We start from the raw sequence: 23,714 nt of genomic DNA, 5'->3' as shown, positions 1-23,714 counted from the left end.
AACATCTGTTACAAGGCAACAATATTTAATTCTGAAAATGTCCAGTATGAATTTTGGCAAAAGAAACTGGCTGAAGTGTGGGTAAGCCTGTCTTACTGCTGTTACTAATGGGTGAAATTCACCCCAAGGACTATGTGATGGCTGCCCCAACCGGGCACCTCCAGAGCGAAAAGCATGAGCTGCTACAGAGTGAGCACAGCTGGGGGCTGTAACAACTCAAATCCTCTGCAGACTGGCACAGAAAAGGACCTATAACACATACTAACTTGTGGGTTCTATATGCAGCATTTGGATTTATGTGGCGCATATGGTTTGGGCTTGATCTGTACAGGGGCGAACTTCAACCCCGAAAGGAATACTTCAAGTGACTTTCATCTGAGAATCCCAAAGTGCTTTTCTAACAATAAATTTAACCTCTCAAAGGTGAAGGACGGGAGAATTATCCCTGTCAATACAACGGCATCAAATGAGGGAGAGGTGGGTCTTTTTCAGACAGAAATGATTCTTCTCTTAATTTTGTTTATGGTGCCCAGACACATCAGTGATGGATGGATAGGTAATGTTTAGATTCATTTTGCAAATGGGGAACCATGTAAGATGAAGTTAAATTAATCACTCAAGGTCACACAATGCAAGCACGTGGCAAAGCTGGGCAGAAAACCCAGATCGCCTGACTCCCAGTCCTATTGCTGTAACAACTAAACCACTGCCCCACATCCCCAGATCTTCAGCACTGCAGAACTCCTTGGGATGCAAAGCAAAGCTTTCATTTATTGACAAACTGATATAGAAACATCCTCCTTTTTTCTTTAAAGACCTCCTCATGTCATGTGGAAAGCTTGGAAAAAGTGTTCTATTCAGAGAGCATTCTGAACGTCTCCTTCCTCTTTTTAAATGACTAGGGACAATGGCATAAAAGTTGGTCTTTAAAGAGTTCATTGTTCTGGTGCTTTCGCCTTGCTTACAGTCACACAGAAGAGAAGTCTGGTCTAACAATACAAGCACAAGACTGGGAGCCAGGAAAAATTTCTAAAATCTAATCCCAGCTACAAAAGCCACGCCCTCCTCAGCCTCTCATCCTACCCATCTTTAAAATGGGTTTAATGCCTATGTACCTACCTCACAGTGACATCAGAGATTCATTAGTTAACACACTTGATCCTATAAACTTCACTTTTAAGAGCATTCCTGTTCAAATTAATGGGAATGCTCATAGGAAGAAGGATGACTTCTGTGAATTAGAATTGGGCTCAGTGCTGGTAAAGCACTTCCAAGATAAACCAGAGAAATGCTCAGCATTAGAGTGTGCAGACTGAGTGTTTAACAGATCACTCTGGAAACAAGGACATCATCACAAACAGAATATTATGAGTTCAAGTAACCATCTGCAGAAACAAATGATACTTTCTTTCATGGAAATGCCTTACAAGAAGTGGGAGAAGAAAAACTATATAAAAGAGAATTGTGTCTATGTCATGGTTATTGTTTGTAACTTAATCAATGCTGCAGCTGGGCTTTAGCATGGTCTTTCTATCAGGCTCACAGCCACGGAGTTCAATTCAAGCCTTACCTTGTTCCAACCTCTTCATCTGCTGGATTTGGTCGACCGTCTTCTTTAGAATCTTGCATTTGTCTGGCTTGACACTCAGGGTGTCGATGTCACCAATGTTTGCCGAGAGCAGCTCCGCCAGCTCCTCTAAGTATTTATTCTCCTGCTCCCGGCGCCGCTTTTCATTGCTGTGGCAAAACAAAACTCCAGGTTAATAACTTTCCCACTGCTTCCCCCAAACAGGCATGTGTGTCTCTAATAGGCACCCAGAAACTTTTCTGCTTAGAGACAGGACTAAGATGCAATCTGAATGTCTACAAAGCGCAGGATGATTTGGCTCAGGCCCTTGTCTATTTTTATGCCGAATGAGTCACAGAACGAAAGCCCAGGAAGACATGTACAATGCAGACTCAAGTCATGCATTCCTCGAAGAAGAAATTTTTATAAAAACCAACATTCAGGACTCCTTGCTTATTTCAGAAAGTGAACTATAAACCTGCAAAGCCACTCGCCCTGCCAAAGCTAGCATTCAAGCTGGTGTAAAGTAGTCCTAACTTCACACACAAAAGATCAACAAAACCCACTGAAGTCAACTAAAAATAAAATGTGAATCAACAGTGGCAGGACTGGGATGAAAAGCAGTATTGCTATTGGTTTCATCCCAACAAATGCCAACAGCAGCTCTGCTCCTTGAGGTTAGAGCCAAATGAGAGGGCCAAATACTTCTCCAGGAACTCTTTCCCTATGGCAAAATTCAGAGGTGTGGACAAACTGCAAACAGCTGAGCTGTAACTTGGCTCTCATAAGAGTCCCTCTAGAGACTATAACATATTTCTGTGCCAGAGACACTGCGAGCAGGAAAAGAGTGTAATGAACTGTGCTGTGACACACACGCCCCCCCCTCTATCACTAACCTCTATTGGGTGGAATCAGAACTGCTCAAATGTGAATCATAGGCCTTATACTGTTAGCAGCTAATGGGCTAGTAAATACAAATGCACATATACACACTATTTGCTAAATCAAAGTCCTTATAAAAACAGTCAAATCACCTTCCTTGCAACCTTTAGAAGGACACAGAATAATAAATTATTTCAGAAAATACTGTGTAAAAATGGATTATTCTCAGTAATTAACAAGCTGATGTGACATGAATGGTAGGTCACAAACAGGTCACAATTTTGAAACTGAACTAGAACAGTTTCCAGATCATAAGACAAATGCTACAAGGTACATTCATTGGATGGAAAGAGACAGGGAAAATTAAAAGGGATATATGTTGGGGACTGAAAATTATCTGAGCATGCAGTCAAGTTCTGTCCAGCAAGGGCAGGAGGTGTGCAGAGGAACAAGTAAAGGCTGCAAAAAGTGATCAGTTTCATCTTCTGTATGTGGTAGTCACTCTGTTAAAAGTGGACCCTTACAAAATGCTTACGACCAGCGTACAGCTAGCAGCACCCTGATATGTCTGCAGCTACCGTTTAGAGATTATTCCAGTCGCAAATATCCGGCCAAGTACACACCCACACCCATATACCCTAGGAAACTCTATGCACACACTGCACAGATGATCCGGGGTTTACAGATTTGTTCCTTTTTTGTATTCAATTCAAACAATATTTTTACTTTTTTTCTGCTAGCCCTGACAGGTGTGCACTCTCCTCGTCATTGTGGCTTGGACGCTCCGTAAACAACTAACAGTTGCACACAGTCCTAGATGGACCATCACGCCCCTCACCATTCTGGAACTCTGGCTCTTCCTTGGTGCCTCCATTAGACTGAGGTTCACCTTCCTACACCTTGCTGTCCTTTCTCCTTCCCCAAACCACCGCACATGCGGTTGAGAAGCGATAGAGTTAACTTTCTGATCAGCTGACACAGCAGATCAGCAGCCAGCTGGTCTCCCAGAAGAATCTGTATTTTGAAAAAAAAAAATCAACTATCTGACTATGGGCAACTCCACAGTGTGGAGGAAAGGAATAACATTTCTGGTCTGGCTTGCCAAATCTATGTAGCTTAGATTAAGTCAAGCTCCCTGTTAAGTGACAGGTAACAAGCGACTGCTAGGCATTTTCAGGGAGACAGGCAGCGCCGTCCAATAACTTTTACAGGATCAGATAATGATTGGCTGCTAATTCAGGAGTGCGTAGAGTTACATTCATTCTCCCAGCAGGCAGCTGACCACAAGCAAATAGTTAAATGTTAATGTGAACAGGCTAGTGGCAAGTTTGAGTTCTACCTTCTGCAAAATTGTTGGGTCTGTCCAAGCTATCATCTTATCCTTTTTGTAACCGGTATCAGTGAGATCTGAAGTAACTTGTGCTCTAGGAAGTGACCCACTTACATCAAGGGCAGGACTAAACTGTGCCCCATTACATTAGCTCCAGGTATCTAATGCACTTGGCAGGGGCCTAGAGGTACATGAAAGAGAACATCTATCTGAAAAGTGTGATCTCCTCACCCCCACTCCCATATGCATTTCAAAGGAAACGTTCTATTAACATACAAACAGAACAGGAGTACTTGTGGCACCTTAGAGACTAACAAATTTATTTGGGCATAAGCTTTCGTAGGCTTCATCAAGTGGGTTTTAGCCCACAAAAGCTTATGCCCAAATAAATCTGTTAGTCTCTAAGGTGCCACAAGGACTCTTCGTTCTTTTTGCTGATACAGACTAACATGGCTGCCACTCTGAAACCTATTAACATACAGTAACTACTCAACAGATCATTCTGTAAAGAGGCCAATACATTTTTTTTAAGTTACCAAAAAGAAATATGAGGCACCAAGGTCTGAGATTTTATAAGTTAAAAAGGTAAAAGTTTGAATTAAAGGGAAAAAGAAGAAAAACTGCAATCAATCTGTTTGCAAAAATAACCAAAGCAAATCTAGTGGATCACTTTATAAGCAAGTCACAGAAACACCCCACACACCACATTGAGCCACGCAGATGAATATTGAGCAGCAACCAAGTTCACTGCAGTGAGTTATTTTGCAAAACATTAGGACTCACACACAGGTGGGTCCTTTTTGCTTATTGCAGGGCAGGTAAACGTCTCAATAAAGTCGAATAGGTATTTCAGTTAAGGTCAAATTAATTTCCTCCCCTCTTTGCAAATCAAAAGGGAAAAAGCAGAAAAGCTACTTGTTGTGGGTGAACTCATTTGGTGAAAAAAAACCTTAATGCCACTGTTGCTGTGGCAACTTTCAAGTTGTGGGAGGGAGAATAGGCCAATTTTCCCTACATAAAAGCATCAGGAGAATATTATAGCAGTGGGCTGTTCTTTATGACTTTGGAGTATCATCACAGTAACTGTGAAACCGTCCAGTCTTTTACACAGGAATTCTGAAATTCAAGTAGCTCCATAGCATGCTATACTCCAGCTTTTGAACAAGATGTGGAGCAGGAAGTTGTCTCTGCCAGTCACCAGTGGAAGCTAAAACATCTCATTAGCACCTTCTGAAGAGAGTAGGATATAATGCCGGGGCACTGGCCAACATTCCCTCTCCCAGGGAAACACATTCCAGTGTTTAAATCTGTGAAAAAGCTCCTAATAGCTGCCATGTTTGCTTACAGGTATCCCAGTAAGCACTCTGCAAAGTGCTTTTCAATACCTTATGTGTAGAGGTCTCCTTAAAATGCAGAGAAATCCACAATTTTTGCAGGTTGGACATGGCATAAATAGCAAATTTTTCAGATGTGTTACATATCTGTGAAATTTCCTTATTATTCTGTGACTGACCCATGAAAAATGTGTGATTTCTCCGCAGCATTTCTCAAACTAGGGGCCCGGACCCAAAAGAGGGTTGCAAGCCTATTAGGGAGTTGCAATATTGCCACCCTTATTTCTGCGCTGTTGCTGGTGGCAGCATTGCCTGAAGCTGGGAGGCAGAAGAGTGGCAGCTGCTGCCTAGGTGCCCAGCTCTTGAGGCAGCACCACCAGCAGCAGCAGCACAGAAGGTTGGCAATACCGTGCTATCGTTATTTCTCTGCAGCTGTTGGCCACAGTACTGCCTTCAGATCTGGGTGCCCAACCAGCAGCCACTGCTCTCTACTCTGCCCTCAGAGCTGGGCGGACAGAGAGAGGCAGTACTGCTGTCAGCAGCTGCAGAGAAGAAAGTGTGCCATGGTATTGCCACCTTTTCGTCTGTGCTGCAGAAGCACTGTGTTCAGAGCTAGGTGCCTAGACAGCAGCCATTGCTCTCTGCTCTGCCTTCACAGCTGGGGAGCCGGAGACCATATTTCAAGGATGAGACCATTTTTCACAGTCCATGACGTGATTTTCACGGTCACAAATGTGGTAGACCCCTACTTATGTGTGAAAGGAGCTGTAAAATCCACTCTACTGTCCTAGCCTGCTCTTACTCTGAATATTCTTAAGGATTTTCTGTATCTATATAGTAAGGTTTCTGAGGGAGTGATCGCTACAAGAGTGGAGAATGAGAAGGCGAGTGAGAAAAGACCAATTTCAGTTGTAGCCATGTTAGTCTGTATCAGCAAAAGGTGCCACAAGGACGCCTCGGTTTTTTTAGTTAGAAAATAAAAGCATGGCTGATTTAAGGGCTTTACTATTGGGCTGTGAGCCAGGTTTCTTAATAAAGAAAGGAGTTATAATAAACATAAGAAAGAGAACCATGCACACACTTACTTATTTAGGCAATGGAGCCTTCAAGAACAGGCATACAGGCCTTCTTCGCTCCACAGACACTAGACATGGACTGTGCCTGAGGGACAAAGGGTGTTCATTTCTAAGGGAATGATCTAGCTCCACTGGAAACACTAGAATTAATGGGACTGGGCTCTAAGGCAGACTCAGGGTTTTGATTCAAAGACCTGCTCTCTTACACAATGGCAGAAATGGCAAATGTCTCACCAGTACCATAAAGTCTTTGCTAGGGATGGAAATAAGTGCTACCAGAAAAGTGTTTCTTATAGAATTACTGCAGTTTACACCAACTGTATTGTTTGATTTTGTTAACTTGATGGCATAGTTAGGCTATGAACCCAAGTCACCATTGTAATTAGGCACTGCTAGAAGGCCTGGAAATTCTGTAGAAGATTCACTGCTAGAGGAGGGGAGAGGCAGTCACTGAAAAGTTGAGTAGAAATATCTTTACTAGATTATTAACTGACTGCCACTTATATTTACAGTCTAGAAACTGTCAACTTCAGTCAAACACAGAATGTCCATACATGTGCAAAACTGACAGAAAGTAAAAGTTGAGCATTGTCCCTGCACTTGAGCAAAACAGCTTCATAGGTAGCAGCAGCATACACTTAACGGTGGCACTAAAATGCAAAAAACTCTTTCCTAACATAGGGTGCACCAAAAAGGAAACAGCCAGACTTGACAGATTCACACCAGTGCCACCAAGGGCCACACAGCATGACAGTCATTTTAGCTACAATGCTCACAACTACATAAATCAGGATGAAATACATGTAGGATTTGCTTACCTTTAACCAACTGGCAGCATAATGGAAAAATTACTGGGAAAGGCACACACAGAGTAGATTTCTAGGGCAAGCTGAATTATGAAAGGAATCTGCCATCAGGGCTGTTCGGACAATCACATGGAAATGACTATGATTTAGACTAACATGTCTTCTGAACGTACTATGGTGTAAAAGAATCTCATCACCAAGGTCTTTGGAACCTGACAGAAATATGCATTGCGTGGGCACCCTGTAGGGAGGCATAAGCCTTGGGCTGACCTGAAGAACTCACACACGGCTTTGACATTCACAAGTAATGCAGCCATCCCTAACTCATACCAAGAAAGCCCTCTCGATATCTCCCCATGCCACCACCAAGTGCTCTCAATTTATAAATCAATCAGTTAACTTTGATAATAAGCCTCTATCATCAGTTGCCACCTAAAAGCAAGAAGAGCAGATGGGAAGTTATATTTCCATCATGTTCCCTCTTCCACCACAGTCACTAATAAAATAGAGCTGAGTTCTGGTGGGAAGTGTGAACATTTATGAGTAGATGAAACCTGCTCCATCTGCTCAAGCAGACGGGACAGAACAATGTGGTTAGAATGACAAAGTAGCCACGTGGGAGAAATGGATTTGGAACAGCGCACGTACCTCTGGGCCAACGTATCACACGGCGACCCTTTCCTCTTCCGGGAATCAGGGTTAGCAGGGTCTGTTGAACTGTCCCCAAGGCCACTCATGTTGAGCTACTTTGCACCTGTACACAAAGAGAAATACGAATCAGGAACCTGACAGGGGGAGCAGCTTACACCCAGGTAATGAATGATTCATACACAGGAATGCCAGACAGCAGGAATCCGGTGACCACTAAATAGTAAACTAGTCCAGCAGCCAACTGCTCTTAATGTTAAACATCTTCTCCCTAATCTCCCACCAGAACACGGTACCTTCTTCAGTTTAAGCCTTGTCCCATCAACTTGTAAAGGAAGCTTACGCAGAAAGCACCACAAGTGGAGAGAAGAGACCATGTATATTACCACCTCAAAGGTATTTCTCTCACACAAGTCCTCACCCTTACCACATATCCCTTTTCTTCTATATGATATGGCTTGAGCTCCCTCAGTTTCCTCTGCCCCCATAGCTTTTAAATCTGGTTCTTGTATCATTTCCAAAGCCCTTCTCTGTTTTTCCCCCCAATACCCTCAAACAATAAGGTTCAGCACAGCGCTCACTACCCCAGATATGATCTTCATAGGGCTCTATGCACAGGAGCATCACCAGCATTGTTATTATGAGAGCACTCTATATACAGGGGAGAACTGATTTTGTTTTTTTGGCAGTCTGACACACAGTTAGGTGATTTTCAGTTACTCCTTTAGCATCCTCTGGTTTCTCTGATTCACTGATTTCTAGATAGCTGCCCCACCCCCTCACATTTGCATCTGTGCTATCTACTCCCTCTCTCTCAGAGTACATGACTGTACATTAATTGGAAATAACTCATCTTGCTGGATGTAACATCTCCCCCTCACAAAAAAAAGACGGTTACTCACCTTTGTAACTGTTGTTCTTCGAGTGATTGCTCATATCCATTCCAGTTAGGTGTGCGTGCTGCGCGTGCACGTTCGTTGGAAGATTTTTACCCTAGCAACTCCGGTGGGCCGGCAGGTCGCCCCCTAGAGTGGCGCCGCCATGGCACCCGATATATACCCCTGCCGGCCCACCCGCTCCTCAGTTCCTTCTTGCTGGCTACTCCGACAGTGGGGAAGGAGGGCGGGTGTGGAATGGATATGAGCAACACATCTCGAAGAACAACAGTTACAAAGGTGAGTAACCGTCTTTTCTTCTTCGAGTGATTGCTCATATCCATTCCAGTTAGGTGAATCCCAAACCTTACCTAGGCGATGGAGTTGGAGTGAGAAGTCGCGGTGTGTAGCACTGCGGAGCCGAAGGCCGCGTCATCTCTGGACTGCTGGACCAGGGCGTAATGGGAAGCGAAGGTGTGGACGGAGGACCAGGTCGCCACCCTACAGATCTCCTGGATGGGCACGTGGGTGAGGAAAGCTGTTGATGAGGCTTGAGCCCTGGTAGAGTGCGCAGTCACGTGACCCAGAGGAGTACGAGCCGCGTCACAGCAGGCTTGGATACAGGACATTACCCACGAGGAGATTCTTTGAGAGGACACAGGTAACCCCGTGGCCTGTTCCGCTATCGCCACAAAGAGTTGGGGGGTTTTGCGGAACGGCTTGGTTCTCTCTATATAAAACGCAAGCGCTCGACGGACGTCCAACAAGTGGAGCTGTTGTTCCCTGCGGGAGGAGTGGGGTTTTGGGAAAAATACAGGGAGAAAGATGTCCTGGTTGACATGAAAGGCTGAGACCACCTTGGGGAGAAAGGCTGGGTGTGGTCTCAGCTGGACCTTGTCCCTGTGAAACACCGTATAGGGGGGATCTACGGTGAGAGCCCGGAGCTCCGACACCCGTCTGGCTGAGGTGATGGCCACCAGGAAGGCAGTCTTCCAGGAGAGATAGAGCAGGGAGCAAGTCGCTAACGGCTCAAACGGAGGGGACAAGAGCTGGGTGAGAACTAGGTTCAGGTCCCAGGTAGGGGTAGGGCGTCGAACCTGGGGGTATAGACGCTCCAATCCCTTAAGGAATCTCATCACCCTAGGGTGAGAGAACACCGATTGGCCATCCTCCCCCGGGGGGAAAAGTGGAGATGGCCACCAGATGAACCCGAAGAGATGATATTGCCAGGCCCTGTTCCTTAAGGGACCAGATGTAGTCCAGGATAATGGCAATAGAGACCTGAGCGGGGAGGAGACTGCATTCCACGCAACAGCAGGTGAAGCGCTTCCATTTCACTGAATAAGTCGCTCTGGGAGAAGGCTTCCTGCTGCCAAGGAGCACCTGCCGCACTGGGGTAGAGCAATGGAGCTCGGACCGGGTCAGCCACTCAGGAGCCACGCCATGAGGTGCAGGGACTGCAGGTCTGGGTGACGTAGCCTGCCGTGGTCCTGAGTGATCAGGTCCAGGTGAAGGGGCAGGGGGACAGGGTCGGCCAGAGACAGGTCCAGCAACATGGAGTACCAATGCTGCCTGGGCCACGCTGGAGCTATCATGATCAAGCGTGCCCTGTCCCTGCGCACCTTCAGAAGGACCTTGTGGACGAGCGGGAACGGAGGGAATGCGTAGAACAGATGCATCGTCCAGGGGTTAAGGAAAGCATCTGCTAGCGAACCTGGTTCCCGGCCTTGAAAGGAGCAGAACATCTGGCACTTCCTGTTCCCTTGAGACGCGAAGAGGTCCATTCGGGGACATCCTCACCTCTGGAAGAGCGAAAGGCCAACGTCCGGGCGAAGGGACCACTCGTGGGAAAGAAAGGATCTGCTCAGATGATCCGCCAGCGTGTTCCGAACCCCGGGAAGGTAGGAAGCGATGAGGTGAATGGAGTGGGCTATGCAGAAGTCCCAAAGCCTCATGGTCTCCTGACACAGGGCAGAGGACCTCGTACCGCCCTGCTTGTTGATGTAATACATGGTCGTTGTGTTGTCGGTGAATACCGAGACACAGTGACCTTGAAGCTGAAGATGGAATGTTTGGCAAGCAAGGCGGACTGCCCTCAGTTCTTGTACGTTGATGTGGAGGGCTAATTCGTGAGGTGACCACCGACCTTGTGTCCGTAGGGCTCCGAGATAGGCCCCCCAACCTAGATCTGAGGCGTCTGTTGTCAGGGACACCGAAGGCTGGGGTGGATGGAACTGCAACCCCGCACATACCACGGACTGGTCCAGCCACCACCTCTGGGAACCTAATACGTCCTGGGGAACGGTAACAATCGCATCCAGAAGGTGCTGGGCCGGACGGTACTGACTGATGAGCCAGGACTGGAGGGGCCTCATGCGCAGCCTCGCATACCGCGTGACAAACGTGCAAGCCGCCATGTGGCCCAATAGAGTTAGGCACGTACGTATGGAGGTCAAGAGTGCTGACTGCAGCCATCATATAATGGCCGTCAAGGTCTGGAACCTTGCTAGAGGCAGAACGGCTCTGGCCAGAGTCGAGTCCAGAAGTGCACTGATGAACTCTACCCTCTGAGTGGGGATTAGCGTTGACTTTTCTATATTGAGGATGAGGCCCAAGTTCTCGAAGAGACTGCTGACCAGGCGGACATGATTGAGGACCTGCGCCTCTGATGACCCCCCGAATCAGCCAGTTGTCGAGGTATGGAAATACATGTATGCGGCTGCGACGGAGGTGGGCGACGTCTACAGCCATACATTTGGTGAACACCCTCGGGGCCATGGAAAGGCCGAACGGGAGGACCGCGAACTGATAGTGGCAGCGGTTGATCACGAAACGAAGGAACCGTCTGTGCGGTGGGAAGATGGCTATATGAAAATATGCGTCTTGCATGTCGAGGGCGACGTACCAGTCTCCAGGATCCAAGGACGGGATAATGGTCCCCAAGGACACCATACGGAACTTCAACTTCACGACGTATCTGTTGAGTTCGCGCAGGTCGAGGATAGGCCTGAGGCATCCCTTGGCTTTGGGGATCAGAAAGTAACGGAAGTAAAACCCCTTGCCCCGCTAGGCCTCCGGAACCTCCTCTATGGCTCCTTTGGCGAGGAGCGTCCCCACCTCCTGAATAAGGAGTTGCTCGTGAGAGGGGTCCCTGAAGAGGGACGGAGGAGAGGGGTGGGAGGGGGGGTGCGAAACAAACTGCAGATGGTATCCAGCTTGTAATGTGCGTAAGACCCAACGGTCTGATGTCAGTCGGGACCACGCTGGGAGGAAAAACGAAAGATGGTTGGAGAATGGCGGGGATGGATCTGGGAGGGAAACTGGTGCATCGCCCTTGGGCGCACCTTCAAAATGAAGGCTTCGGGCCGGAGGGAGCCTTGGAGGAGTTCTGGTTTTGCTCTCCTTGGTTGCCTGATTGCCTACGCCAGCCGTTCCTACTTCGGCGTCTGGCGAAGTCCTGCCTCTGGCGAGGTTGAGGGTAGGGCCGGCGCTGCTGTTGGGGCTGGAAGGGTCTGCGCTGGGTGACTGGTGTATGCATCCTCAAAGAGCGCATAATGACCCTATTATCTTTAAGGCTTTGAAGCCTGGGGTCGGTCTTGTCCGAAAACAGGCCCTGGCCTTCAAACAGGAGGTCCTGAATGGTGTATTGGAGTTCCGGAGGAAGACCAGAGACCTGAAGCCAGGAAAGCCTGCGCATGGTCACGCCAGAAGCCAGAGTCCTGGCGGCCGAATCTGCGGTATCGAGGGATGCTTGCAGAGAAGTACGTGCCACCTTCTTGCCCTCATCAAGGATTGCCGCAAATTCCTGACGTGCCTCTTGTGGAAGCAGCTCCTTAAATTTGTCTGCTGCCGCCCAGGTGTTATAAGTGTAGCGGCTAAGGAGAGCTTGTTGGTTCGACACCCGAAGCTGGAGAGCGCCGGCAGAATAGACCTTTTGGCCAAGCAGGTCCATGTGCCTCGCTTCTTTAGACTTCGGTGCCGGGGCCTGTTGGCTGTGACGCTCCCTCTCGTTCACAGATTGTACGACGAGAGAGCACGGGGATGGGTGGACATAGAGATACTCATATCCTTTCGAGGGCACCATGTATTTGCGTTCCATGCCGCGTGCCGTGGGGGGAACTGATGCCAGCGACTGCCAGATGGTAGTGGCATTGGCTTGAATGGTCCGTATAAAGGGGAGGGCAACACGAGTGGGAGCATCTGCAGACAGTATGCTCACCACCGGATCCTCAATTTCTGAGACCTCCTCGGCCTGCAAATTCATGTTTTGCGCCACATGCCGGAGGAGGTCTTGATGCGCTCTGAGGTCGAGCGGAGGAGGGCTGGTGGATATCGTTCCAGTCACTGCCTCATCCGGGGAGGATGACGAGGAGAACCCCGGCAGGAGTGGATCTGCAGGATGCTCCGTCTGGAGCAATGCTTCCGGCTCTGGAGGGAGGTCAGGGTCTCGCTGGTGAGACAATCCCTCCTCTGCAGGGGACTGGGGAGGACGGGACAGTGTGGCCTCCAGAGCTCTGTGCTCTGACGTAGCTGGACGTGGGGGAACCTGTTGCTACCCTTGGGCTTGATGGTATGCCCAGGAGGTCCAGAAGCCCCGCTGCTGTGATCCATGCTCTTGCGGAGGGGGCTCCTGGAAGAGACCAGAAGGTCTGTCCGCGTCCATAGCGTACGCGCTGTCTGTGTGAGAGGAGACAGACGGTTGTCAGGATGGCCAAGGTGGAGCCGAACGGGACTGATAAGAGTCCCTCCGTCTAAACGACGTCGACCTACTCGGTGTCGGGGACCGGTGCCGGGAGTCATACTGGTGTCGAGAGTAGTACCGGTGCCGGGATCGAGATCGGGACCTACTACCAGCGCGGTGCCGGGAGGTCCACCGGGATGCCGAACGCCAACGACGGGAGCGGCTTCTGGAATCTTGGTGCCGGTAGCAGTGGCTCGAGCCAGAACAGTGCCGGGAGTACCGGGATCTCCGTGAAGAGGATCGGCACTGCGAGTATGACCGGTACCGCTGCGGGGAGCGGTGTCAGGACTGTGAGCGGCGTCCCGACCGAGATCATCCACGGTGCTGGGACCTTGATGGGGATCGGTGCCGGCTTGGTGAACCCGGCGATGGAGGTCGCAAGGCCGTAGGCCTGCCCTTTGACTGTAGAACCTGCACCGGAGGCCCCGGGGGTTGAGGTAGCGTAGGCTCAGTCAAAGCAATCAGGTCCCGCGCTGAAGCAAATGTCTCCGGCGTCGAGGGAACCACTAGCTCTACCTCGGATCTTATGGGGGAGCTGTGAGGGATCGGACTCGAAGGACCTCCCGGGCCCGGAGTCGACGGAATCCCTATCATCGGTGCCGCAGCAGTAGACGGTGCCGGGCGCTCCGTCCGCTTCTGCTTGGCTGGAATGGCAGATGTCGAAGGCCTTGCTTCTGGGCCGGTGCCGGGGAAGGCCGGTGCCACGGCGTCTTCCCGGTGCTGGAGCGGTCTGGTGCCAGAGCGGAGCCAGCACTCGGCGTCGAGGCTGGAGGGTTAAGCGCTGCTTCCATTAGGAGGGTCTTTAAGCGCTGATCCCTCTCCTTCTTTGTCCTTGGCTTAAATGCCTTGCAAATGCGGCACTTTTCAGAGATATGCGATTCCCCTAGGCACTTCAGGCAAGCGTCGTGGGGATCGCTCGTTGGCATCGGCTTCTTGCAGGCCGAGCACTGTTTAAACCCTGGCGAGCCGGGCATGGGCCCGGTGCCGGGCGCGGGGGAGGGCTCGCGCCCAAGCCCACTAACTATTTACAACAAGTACTACAACTAACAACTAATACTAAAAGGTCTAATTACAACTATAACTATATACAACTATTAGAACACGAGACAATGGAGAGCTAGGGACGTGGAGGACAGCTATGCCACGCCCCACCGTTCCAACGACCGACATGGCGGTAAGAAGGAACTGAGGAGCGGGCGGGCCAGCAGGGGTATATATCAGGCGCCATGCTGGCGCCACTCTAGGGGGTGACCTGCCGGCCCACCGGAGTTGCTAGGGTAAAAATCTTCCGACGAACGTGCACACGCGGCGCGCACACCTAACTGGAATGGATATGAGCAATCACTCGAAGAAGAAAAAATACTTTAATCTCCTTTGCAGTTGGGCTTCTGTGTTTGGTACCTCTTCCATTTTGCATCAGTGTTGATTTAAGTGCAGAGATTCCCAGATTGTGGTAGGCCACTAGGCGACTGCTCGCATGGCAGGCCAGTGGCGCTCTTTGTTTCCAGCTCCATTAAAAGAAGCTTTTTTAAAAAATAACCTATTATCACTGTTCCATGAATACAATTGCTATAGATGCTGCAGCGATGGTATGGGATTATCGACGGAAGGAGGTGAGGTCTATGCGAGAGGACACAGAAGAAGTAAGTGTACTTTAGACACCCATTCTATTAAGATGTGGCCCGCACTAGGAAAGTGTTTGCAAATCCCTGCCCAGCAGCTTTAATAAAATTCCTAAGCAGTGAGGGTTACAATAACCCATTTGCTAACACTCCTCAATTAGGAGTTTTTAAAATACAACCTTATTTATTTAAACAAAGAAGTGACAAAATTCCAAATATACTGACAAGAATTTTCAAAAGTAACTGGTGATTTGGGGTATTTCAATACAGTACCTGATATTACTGTCCTGCAATTTCACCATATAATGTAGGCTGCCTTTTATTTTTATTATTATTTGTACTGCCACAGCATCTAGGCACCCCAATAATGGACTAGAAAGCCACTGTATTAGGTGCTGTACAAACAGAAAAATAAAAAATAATCTCTGCCCCTAAAGAGTTTACAATCTAAGCAGAAGAGAGGAATCAACAGATGGATACAGAGAGACGGGGGAATACAAGGAATCAATGAGGCAACACTGGTCAGCATGATACACAGTGATCTCAGCACACCGGCAGTCTAACTGTGGTCAAGTTATTTGTAGACAACAGAGCAAAGGAGAGACTTTTAAGAAGAATTTGATGGACAAGTAGCTTTATAGATGTTTACAGGAAGCTCCTCCCAAGGGTGAGGGGCAGCATAGGAGTAAGCATGAACGAGCTTGTTTAAAAATTTAACAAATGGGCAAGGGATGCTGGCACCTTGGGCTGATCAGAGATGGGGATCGACATCTCGCTGCTGAATCAGAGATGATAGGTTGACAAGCAGCTTATATTTGATTCAATAGAGAAGTGGGGGAGGGAAAAGAGGGGGTAACATGGCAAAGCGATGGGCTAGGAGGATGATCTTTGCAGCAGCCATCTCCATAGATATGAGCGGGGCAAGACTGCATTTGTCAAGGCCAGAGGATAGGATGTTGCAGTATTCGAGACACAACATGGTGAGAGCCTGGATGAGAGTTTTAGATGTATGGGTGGGTAGAAAAGGCCATATCTTAAGGGTGGTTAATTAGCTTTCTTTCTAGCACTGCTAAAATCCAGGCCACCGTTCTCTTAAGTTATTAAGCTATGTTTTTAAAAGTGGGTTATTTAAAAAAAAATTAAACATTTAAACCAATTTGAGAGAGAACTCCTTCCAGATACTTGCCTCATGGCTTTCTACACTCAACGACACACACAGAAATTCCCCAAACAAATGATTTAGTAGTAGTGGGGGACTTTAACTACCCAGACATCTGTTAGAAAAGAAATACAATAAAATACAAAATTTCCAGTAAGTTATTTGGAATGTATTAGGAATAACCTTGTATTTCACAGGATGGAGGAAACAGGCAGCAGGAAAACCATTTTAGACTTGATTCTGACCAACAGAGAAATTGGTTGCAAATTTGAAAGTGGAAGGCAGTTTGGGTGAAAGTGATCATGAAATAGCAGATTTCATGATTTTAAATAAAGGAAGGAGTAAGAGCAGCAGAATAAGGACAATGAACTTCAAAAGTGCAGACTTTAACTAAGAGAGCTGCTACCTAAAGTCCCATGAGAAGAAAATCTAACGGACAAACAAGTTCAGGAAAGCTGGCAGTTTCTCAGAGAGATGTTAAAGGAGCAATAGCAAACTATCCCGATGCAAAGAAAAGATAGGAAGACTAGTAAGAGGTTAAAGAGCTCCTGATGGAGCTATCTTGATTACTTGACAATAAAAAAAGGAATCCTACAAAAAGAAGAAAGAATGGACAAATTGCTAAGGAGAAGTACAAAAGAATCACACAAGCAAGTAGGACCAAAAGCAGAAAGGATAAGGCACAAATGAGTACATCTAGGAAGGGACATAAAAGACAATAAGGGGAGGTTCTTTAAATACATTAGGATCAAGAGAAAGGCAAAGGAAGCGCAGGTCCTGTACTTAGCAGGGACAGAGAAGTAATAACAGACAACATGAAGAAAGCCGAGGTGCTTAATGTCTATTTTGCCTGTATTCACTAAAAAGCTAAATTGTACCAGGCACACAAAACACAATTAATATTAACATCAGGGGAAAGAACGCAAGTCAAAGTAGGAAGAACCAGTTAAAGAATATTTAGATAAATTACATGTATTCAGGACATCGGGGCCTGACGAAATTCATTTTAGAGTGCTTAAGAAACTAGTTGAAGCAATTTCTGAACTGTTCGCTATTATCTTTGAGAACTCATGGAGGATGAATGATATCCCACAAAACTGGAGAAGGGCAAACCGAGTATCTGTCTTTCAAAAGAGGAACAAAGGGGACCTAGGGAACAACAGACCAGTCAGCCTAACTTTTCACCTGAAAAGATAGTGGAACAAATTATGAAACAATCAATTTGTAAGCACCTAGAGGATAACAGGGTGGTATATAATAGCCACAAAGATTTTAAGGAACAAATCATGCCAAGCCCATCTAATTTCATACTTTTACAGGGACACTGGCCTAGTGGATACACTGTAGATGTGATATCTTGATTTTTGTAATGCTTTTGACATATCCCACATGACATTTTCATAAACAAATGAGGGAAATGTAGTTTAAGTGAAATTACTATATGGTGGGTGGACAACTGGTTAAAAGACCATATTCAGAGTAGTTATCATTGGTTCACTAACAAACTGGGAGAATGTATCTAGTGGGGTCCCACAGGGGTCTGTTCTGGGTCCAGTATTAGTTGATATTTTCCTTAATGACTTAGATAACAGATTTCAGAGTAGATAACAGAAGGGAAAGTGTGCTTATAAAACCTGCAGATGACACCAAGCTGGAAGGGGTTGCTAGAACTTTGGAGGAAAGGATTAAAATTCAAAATAACTTTGCCAAAAAGAAGTATTCATCTGAAATCAACTAGATGAAATTCAGTAAAGACAAGTGAGTAGTACTACACTTGGAAAGGAAAAATCAAATGCACAACTACAAAATGGGGAATAACTAGCTATGCAGTAGTACTGCTGATAAGGATTTGGGTATATAGGTACAGTGGATCACAAACTGAATATGAGTCAACAATGTGATGCAGTGTTTTTGTAGCTGTGTTGCTCCTAGGATATTAGAGAGACAATGTGATGCATTTGAGCAAAAGGATATTATTACCCTGGGGTCTATTAAACAGGAGTGTCATACATAAGACATGGAAAGTAACTATCCTGATCTACATGGCACTGGTGAGGCCTCAGCTGGAGTACAGTGTCCAGTGCTAGGCACCACCCTTTAACAAAGATATCGATAAATTGGAAAGAGTCCAAGGGACTGCAGCAAAAATTATCAAAGGTTTAGAAAACCTATGAAGAACGTTTTAAAAACTAGGCATGTTTCGTCTTGAGAAAAGAAGATGGAGGGGAGAGAGAGGGGGGAGAGAGAAAGACCCGATAACAGTCTTCCAGTATGGTTAAGGGCTGTTATAAAGAGGACAGTGATCAATTAGTCTGCATGTCCAACGAAAGTAGGACAAGTAGTAAGGGCTCAGTCTGCAGCAAGGGAGATTTAGGTTAGCTATTAGGAAAAGCTTTCCAGCTATAAAGATAGTTAACCACTGGAATAGGCTTCCAAGAGAAGTGTGGAATCCTCCGCACTGGAGGTTTCTAAGAACAGGTTAGACAAATGCCTAACAGTAACGGTCTAGGTTTACATGGTCTTGTCTCGGTGTAGGGGGCTGGACTAAATGACCTTAGAGCTGGAAGAGTCCTCGAACATATCTATGATTCTGGGACACACTTACTCAGCTTAGTATGGCTTGACAAACCAGATACTCTCAAAGGGTCAGATCCTGCAAGATGACAATCACTCTCGACTCCCACTGGCTCTAAGGGTGGGATTTTCAAAAGAACTCAACACTGGCAGAGCCCTGCCCCAACTGCAGGCAGTGATAAAACTCCCCTTGACTTCAAAGGGAGCAGAGTTAAACTAACACTGAGTCCTTTTGAAAACCTCACCCTACATCTTTAAATGCCTTTTATGCATGCTCCTTTCAAATCTTGTGCAATATACTAGTGAAGAGAGAGTGAGCATGTCTCTCTCTGTCTTCTCTCCAGTAGCTGGTCCCCTAGAGGGTAATGCCCTACTACTGCTACTGTTAATGGAGTTTCTCCTTTAGCTCATGTAGTAGAGATGTGTGCTGTGATGCTAAAGATCCTGGATTCAAACCTATCTCATGATCCATTGTGCTTACTATTTACTGATTAATGTGTCTATTCTGAAGTAAATGATACATCTGTGTTTAAACAGAAGTGCCATGAGAAACCAATCTTTATACACCAAGCAGTCATTTTTGCTAATGTTTGCGTCACTATTACCAAGACTAAAGCTGTTCCTGAAATCTTTTCAGCAATATTAGCATAGCCAATCAATAATTCCTCCTCTGTGCCAGCGAGAATGAAAAGCAGAGTCAGTTGTCCTAATTTATGAGAAACAAGAATAATCAACAGCAGAGAAACTCTGGTCAGAAACCAGCAAGCTAGCTGATGACCACAGATCTAATTTTATTCCTCTTATCTGTCAAGTTTGAAATAAAAATCAATGCCAAAAGCAACAGTAATCATAAGAAAAAAAACTTTAAAAATTAAGGACTGGAAAACAAACTGCCGTATCATCTGCTCCCTATTGAGGTGGGGTGGGGTGTTTAAGATATACATTTGTTGTTCAATGTTTTTAAATATTTCCTTTACAAAATAGATGTACCAAGCAGTATCTTTCCATCCTCCCTTTTTTTTAACTTAATATGCTGCTTATTTATACTGTACACATTTCAAGAAAATTCACATCAAGAAACATGTCACTGAAGTTAAGTTAAAAGTTTAGCTTACATCCACAAAGCCAAGAAACAGAATTCTGACTACTATTGCTGCTCACACAGGCCCTGAGCCCGCAAACACTTACTCATTTGAGTAAAGTTACTCAAATGAATAAGTGTTGTGCAGGGCCAGAGCCATGGACTGTAATCGCATCCCTCCCACTGGAGTCCTCTGTTACAGGATTGCGACCTTGGCAATATCTTCTTTATGCCCAACCAGGCTGAATTAAGGACAGAATTGCAGCCTTAACTGAAATCCTTGGCTTGAGTTAAACCCTTGATGTAATACATTCGTTGTTTCTTTTTATTATAAATTCAGTTTATTTTGCAGCAACACTTGCCAAGGCTGACAAGCCAAAAATTTAACTTAGCCTAAAAATAACTCCAATGGCTTGGTTTGAAAACGTTTTCACTCTGACGGCTCCGAAAAAGGCCTGTAACACTTAGTATGCCGAATACTCCATAGGATGATGCACCATCCCAGGGGATTGTGTTCATCTGAGATGCAAACAGGCCTTGTGTTATCCTGCTCTGCTCTCTGATCAAAGTATTGAAATTTACAAGAAACCTGATTTCTGTAAAATGACAATATTCTGTTTGTTCACAAGAGCAGACAGAAGCAGATAAAGGACAGTGTGATGGAAGCAAAAACAAGCTAATTAGGTCAATTAAAAAAAATTCTCATGAAAACCTGCCCAGCAAAACAGTCGCTCCTTTGCCGTCGTTAAGGTTAACCACTAGAGCTATAATGGCAGACTGGGTAAATGTTGCCTTTTTGGCTGCTTGGTTTATTTACCTATTAGGGTTCCTTTGGAGCTGATGTCAGCCACTGTGTGAACACATATTAAGTACTGCATCAATACACAGAGTGTTTGGTTGCCCCCTCCCTCCAACCCCCACTCACTCTCAACACATTAATGGAAAAACCCTAATGAAAACACCATTTCGCGAAAAAATAGCATGTCTCCACTGGAAATGGCTGTTCTGAAATAGATCTATATTTTGGCTTCGCAAAATTAAAGACTAGTTTTCAGTATAACTGCACTCCACTCAAAAATTCAGCTTCATGCATTAAGATCCTGTCTTACTTGGGATTCAGCAACCAGTGGCAGCAGTTGATATAGCTGTATGGGAGTCACAATTTGCACCAACTAGGCTTGAGATCGCAGTCAACTCAACAGATACAAATGGCAGCTCTCCTTGTCTCCTCCACCAGCTCAGCTACAGCAGCTGATTGTCACCAACAGCTAAATTAGAGCTGATCTCAAGTACAGACAAAACCTGAGGTTTAGGAGCATGAACACTTGTCCTAGAAAGCAGATTGAATAAATCCATTCTCCAGCCCCCACATATGTATTATATATTTGTATTACAACTAAGGTTGCTAATTTTCTAATCGCACAAAATCGAACACCCCTGCCTGTCCCTTCCCCGAGGACCTACCCATTCTCAGAGTCTCAGCCCTGATCGCTCCATCCCCCCTCCCTCTGTTGCTCACTCTCCCCCACCCTCACTCATTTTCACCGGGCTGGGACAGGGGGTTGGGGTATGGGAGCGGGCTGAGGGCCATATTGTTCCAGACACTGTATGTACGTACATATGCACATGCATGTGCATACATACACAGACACACACACACCAAGAGAGTGTTTCTTCCAAAGAGTTTGGGTTCCAAACAGAAAAGAGAGGCAAAGAGAAGGAAGGAAACAGAGGTGCAGAGTGCTGATGCAATGTGCCCAAGGTCACACACCAAGCAGTGGCAGATCTGGGAACAGACCCCACACACATCTTCTGATTTCCAGTACAGTGCCCTATCCACTACAGCAGTGTTTCTCAATGACCGGTCCGTGGACTGGTGCCAGCCCCAGAGATCTTCCTAACAGAGTTAGGAAGGCAGCAAGCCAGTTCCTGGTATCAAAAAAGGTTGAGAAACTGCACTAGAGAACACTGCCTCTCAGTCCTGAATCACACTAATCCATTCCTCTACCCATGGGAGCTCATTCTTCAAATCATGTGAACCCCAGTGAGTGTGTTAAAAGTGACAAAAGGCCCTGCCAGATTGGGATGCAAAGGACCAAGCTCAGTTTCATGCTTGCACAAAACTCTTAATCCATCAATGGCACCATGATAATTCTGTAACTTTGCAGGCACATAATTTCTTCACTGACTATCAAAATAATAAAAGGTGGGAAAAAATAAGTAATTACAGTAGCTGGTGCTTATGCTGCATTTTTATCCACATATCTCAAACACTTTCACAAAGGTATCACTATCTGCAAATGCGGAAACTGAGGCACAGTGCATCAAAGTAATGTGCCCAAGATCCTGCAATGAATTAGTGGCAAAGCCAGGCACAGAATATAGGTCTCTATGGACTCACAGGCCTGTCTCTTTATATTTCTGATAGAATGATTTCCCCTGGTAGGGGGGTGGGATGCAGTTCAACTCACCACTGCGGCGCCTCCTGCTGGCTGTACTGGGAACTAGCTTAATCTGCCCATCTGCCCTCATCTGGTGATGTTTCGCCACCATCACTTCTGCTCCAAGGTGTGTGTTGTCCCAAAGGATACAGCATCCTCTTCAGGACACACTGTCACACTCTGTCCTCCCACCTTCCGGGAGAACCATAGTCTACTGTCCAGCTACTTCTTCAGTGGGAAGTTGGGGTGAGGGGTGGGGGACCCAGGCCAGCCTGCCTGCTACCCCGGGTCCCGGCCAGGGACTCTGTAGATGGCAGCCGCATGTTATGTCCCCTCCAACCCAGCAGTCTATTTCCCTGGGCCACTTCCCCATAGCCCCAGCACCTTCTCTGCCCTTGTCTCAGGGCCCCAGCCTGTCAGCAGTCAGCCAAGAGCTCAGTCTCGCTCCCCTGCTTCTGCCCCATATTGCTCTGTCCAAGGTGCTAGCTGCCCTCTACCTGCAAGGCAGCCAGTCCTCCCCCCTCCAGGGAGTGCCTGACCTGCTCTGCCCCATGGCTCTTCTTATATGGGCCTGCCTGGTCCTGATTGACTGCTCCTTGGAGCCCTCTCCAATTGACTGCCTGTTATGCAGCCTCCCTAGGGTTCTATTAACCCTTTGTGGGCTAGTGTGGGGCAGATGCCCCATCACAGGGGAGAATTTCACCCAGAAACCAGCATAAAAATGTATTTTATGTGTATCACACTTTAACGAGTAGGAGACAGAAACAATTAGTAAGCTGCTTTTAAGAAAACGTTTGATGTTAGTAAAGTCCCTTACAATACAGTTGTTTATTATTATTAAAATATAACCCATCTGTGCACACGCAGAGCAGACAGTCTCAATTAGAGATAATTAAGAGCACACTTAGGATGCCACAAGGACACATCTATATTGTCCCACTCATGAGTACATCATTAGTTGCTAATCTAAGTACTCAAGTCTTAATGAGCATTTTTATTGTGTGTTGCTGTTTTTTTAACCCCTGCAGGTTGCAAAATAAACATTGGAGCTCTGTATTGAAGCATAAGAGGCGACTGGCGAAAGTGATAGGTGAGTTGCTGAGTAAGCTCCTCTCCTGAGCCAGGAATGGTATATTATTACATTTGTTTTTCTGAACTCACATAAAAAGCTGGAGCCTATACTCCAGGACAAACATCCACAATGTCAGCCGCCAAAGAAAACAAATATCACATCTGTTTAGTGCGATGGACCTTGAGGGAATCAATGCATCTGTATGCCACTGGTTCAGTGAATGGCTAGTAAAGACTTCTGATTTCACGCTACGCAGGAGCGGCACCACAGTTTCTGGCGCCCTAGGCAGAATTCAGGGGGCAGCATTTTGTGTGCTTCCCACGGGGCGTGCAGAAGCTTCCGGTTCCACTCCTATCGCACCGCCGAAGAAGGACTCTCCACCGAAATGCCACAGGCGACAGTGGCAGTCATTGAGCTGCTCAATTGCCTGCCACTGTTTTCTGTGGCAGGTCAGAAGGTCCTTCTTCAGCGGCACGACTGGAGTGGAACTGGAAGCTCCCGTGCGC

General features: G+C 46.6%; 1 protein-coding gene across 8 annotated transcripts in view; it reads right to left on the bottom strand.

Annotated features, from left to right (window-relative positions):
• The window catches only part of NCOA1 (nuclear receptor coactivator 1), a 305,911-nt gene that overhangs the window by 112,192 nt on the left and 170,005 nt on the right, over window positions 1-23,714 (bottom strand). For 7 of the 8 annotated variants that reach the window (XM_050948717.1, XM_050948715.1, XM_050948719.1 and 4 more), the window contains 2 exons: window positions 7,644-7,749; window positions 1,571-1,737 (listed from right to left, as the gene is read on the bottom strand). In XM_050948717.1, the coding sequence (XP_050804674.1) occupies window positions 1,571-1,737; window positions 7,644-7,732 (256 nt within the window). In that variant the 5' untranslated portion in view covers window positions 7,733-7,749. The remainder of the gene's footprint in view (window positions 1-1,570; window positions 1,738-7,643; window positions 7,750-23,714) is intronic. The other variant, XM_050948722.1, reaches the window with a different exon arrangement.

The sequence above is a fragment of the Gopherus flavomarginatus genome, chromosome 4 (genome assembly GCF_025201925.1).
Source record: "Gopherus flavomarginatus isolate rGopFla2 chromosome 4, rGopFla2.mat.asm, whole genome shotgun sequence".
Lineage (NCBI taxonomy): Eukaryota > Metazoa > Chordata > Testudines > Testudinidae > Gopherus > Gopherus flavomarginatus.
Note: the sequence above shows the minus strand (reverse complement) of the source record. Positions and strands in the feature narration are given on the sequence as shown.